The 3,189-nt window shown below is 41.5% G+C and overlaps 1 protein-coding gene across 1 annotated transcript in view; it reads right to left on the reverse strand.

The window, feature by feature from the left end:
* Window positions 1–1,808: 1,808 nt before the first annotated feature.
* Window positions 1,809–3,189, reverse strand: part of LOC113205251 (octopamine receptor beta-3R-like) — a 9,072-nt gene continuing 7,691 nt past the window's right edge. The window contains exon 2 of the mRNA XM_052275792.1: window positions 1,809–1,864. Coding sequence (XP_052131752.1) covers window positions 1,809–1,864 — 56 coding nt within the window. The remainder of the gene's footprint in view (window positions 1,865–3,189) is intronic.

The raw sequence follows: 3,189 nt of genomic DNA on the forward strand, positions 1-3,189 counted from the left end.
AAATTTCGTTTGTTTGGCTCTATCTTGAACCATTTAGGCGCCACATGAAGTATTTGACGAAAATAAGCGTAAAAATGTACAACCCTGCATGCTTCGTCAAAGTGACGGGAAGTTAACGGGCCGGAGGCCTGTGTCTTTGTGTACATTTTGGCGCTACCTGACTCGGGTGCCAGCGCCGCAGGCCCAGGTAGGTGTATGCCAGGCGCGTCGCAGCGCAACAGTGTTTCGTGAGATATCGCGAAGCCTGTTCCGCGAGACGTGGTCTGGCGTACATCTACCTGGTCTAGAAATAATGAGAAGTTGAAAGTTTTCAACGGGTTTTGGCAGAGCGATTAGCGAAGCCCATTACTCCAGTGACCGGAAAAGTTTCATTCTGTTTGTTTGTTTGTCTGTCGATAACTCGAGAACGAATTGAGATAGCAATCTGGGAATTTCAGGGTCTTTTTGTATCACAAAAAGACAGATCGAGTTCGAAGATGAGCATTGTAGCTCAAAAATTGACTTTTAAAAAAATCGAAAACCAAAGCTTGCAAAATATTTGTTTTTCCAACTATTTTTTTATGGGCTTCTAAGGGGTAACTCGTCAAAGTAGAACCCTACGGACAAAAATTTCGTCCGTATTTCTCTATCTTGTACCGTTTGGGTGCAAGGGGGCATCTCTGGACAAAAATGTGGTGAAAATGACGAAATAGTCCATTAAACCGTAGAAAAGGCTTTATATCAAAAAATTGTGTATACACTCCTAGTAACACGTTTTGGGTGTCAGCGCCGCAGGCCTAGCTGTATGTGCTCGAGGCGCGTCGCAGCGTAACAGTGTTTCGTGAGATATCGCGAAGCCTGTTACGCGAGACGTGGTCTGGCGTACATGTAGCTAGTCTAAAAAGTGTGCGCGCAGTGATGACATGTCTCTGGGGGGGAAATTGCAAGCTTGCAGTAGACGGACTGCCAAATCAAGATTAAGTTAAGGAAAACTAGCTATTTATACGCCAGACCACGTCTCGCGTAACACGCTTCGCCGTATCTCCCGAAACACTGTTACGCTGCGACGCGCTTGGCGCACATATAGCTAGGCCTGCGGCGCTGACACCCGAGACGAGTTTGAAGGAGAGGGTAAAGGGGAACAGGGTCTTCCGGGCCCAAAATTTGACATACTCGAACCATTTGTCGAGGTCTTCTTACTCTAAAATTAGGGACATGGAACTTCTGCTGTTCGGTAACGGTTTTCATTAAAAAATCGAATTTTGTCAGATTGTTATGTAAAAATCAACGTTTTAGTGGTAGAAGATAATCTAGGGACCCTTAAGCCCAAAAGAGGGTGTGGTTCGACCCGCAACGTGTGGTCTAAGTATTACTCCCTTTACAATTCTGTGACATGTAGCCTTTTTTACGATTTAATAGACCATTTTGCCTTTTGACGTTGTTTTCGCCAAGGAATGCGCCATAGCGTCAAAACGGTACAAGATAGAGCAAAACGGACGAAATTTTCGCCCAAAGGGTTCTACTTTCACGAGTTCCCGCTGAGGAGCCCATAAAAAAATATTTGAAAAAAATAATATTTTGCGACCTGTGGTTTTTGATTTTTTTAAAAGTCAATTTTTGAGCCAGAATGCTCATCTTCGAACTCGATTTATAATTATATATGGTTATAACCAAACTCAATGTCACTTCAACAAGTCGATGCAGGCAAAACACGAGTACTGGTTTGGTTAGTTTGGGACATGTCAATATGACTTCCAGTATTAGTTGTGTAAACTATAAGACGAACATTCTAGTATGTTATTATGTTAGGTGTATGGTATTGTTAAAAATCAAGATATGGTTTCAAGAACACATTCAGAAATTGTGTTCTGTAGTTCAATGTTAGCTGGCAATGAAAAATATTAGCTCTGAAAAGATCTCTGGGGAGCGGGGGAACAGCTGCCCTTGATTGGGGTCTATCCGAAGATGACATCAGAGTACTACAGACTCTAAGACGGGGTAAAGAAGCCACCAGGAAGTAAGAGTGGCTTGGCTTATTAGAAGGAAGGTTAAAGAACACGTAAATCAAAATTAATCATGCACTCCAATCGACCATTCATGAACCAAACAGGTGATAAACATACTTTATGTAATAACTTTAAATCTGGTTTTTCTCGAAACATTGTTTTTAGACCTTGCGCGCATGATTCCAGGAGAACGGTTAGTTAGATTCACTTCAAATTTTTTGAGGACTTAGTTAAGCATAAGGTCCTCACAGTGAACCTCTACTTTTAAGATTGGAACACTACAACACTTTCAAAAAACTAGCTATATGTACGCCAGACCACGTCTCGCGTAACAGGCTTCGCGATATCTCACGAAACACCGTTACAATGCGACGCGCCTGGCGCTCATATAGCTAGGCCTGCGGCGCTGACACCCGAGACGGGATAATGGGAGTGTACATACAATTTTTCGAAATTAAGTCTTTTTAACGATTTAATCGACCGTTTGATCATTTTAGTCAAGAAGTGCCCCCTAGCACCTAAACGGTACAAGATAGAGCCAAACGGACGAAATTTTCGTTCAGAGGGCTTTACTTTGACGGTTTACCTCTTAAAGAAACCATAAAAAAAAATTTGATATAAATACATTTTGCGACCTGTAGTTTTTGATTTTTTACAAAGCCAATTTCTGAGCTAGAATGCTCATCTTCGAACTCGATCTGTCTTTTTATGATACAAAACAACCCTGAAATTCCAAAATCGCTATCTCAATTCATTCTCGAGTTATCGTGCGGACAGACAGACACACAAACACACAAACAAACAGAATGAAACTTTTCGGGTCAGTGGAGTAATAGGCTTCGCTAATCGCTCAGCCAAAAAAGTTTAAGTCAAATTTTCATTTTTTAAAAAACTTTTCCAATGCAAGTTTAAAAATACTTCTGGTCTCACCACATTGATAGTAGAGGTTCAATTGAAAGCTCTGTGTGTAAACATTATTGGCTGAGCGATTAGCGAAGCCTATTACTCCAGTGATGATCAAAAAGTTTCGCGTCTGTCTGTCTGTCCGTCTGTCAGTCTGTGTGTGTGTGTGTCTGTCTGTCATCACGATAACTCGAGAACGAATTGAGCTGGCGACCTGGGATTTTCAGGGTCGTTTTGTATCATAAAAAGACAGATCGAGTTCGAAGAAAAGCATTCTAGCTCAAAAATTGGATTAAAAAAA

Source organism: Frankliniella occidentalis, unplaced genomic scaffold (genome assembly GCF_000697945.3).
Source record: "Frankliniella occidentalis isolate FOCC.00 unplaced genomic scaffold, Focc_3.1 Scaffold924, whole genome shotgun sequence".
NCBI classification, from domain to species: domain Eukaryota; kingdom Metazoa; phylum Arthropoda; class Insecta; order Thysanoptera; family Thripidae; genus Frankliniella; species Frankliniella occidentalis.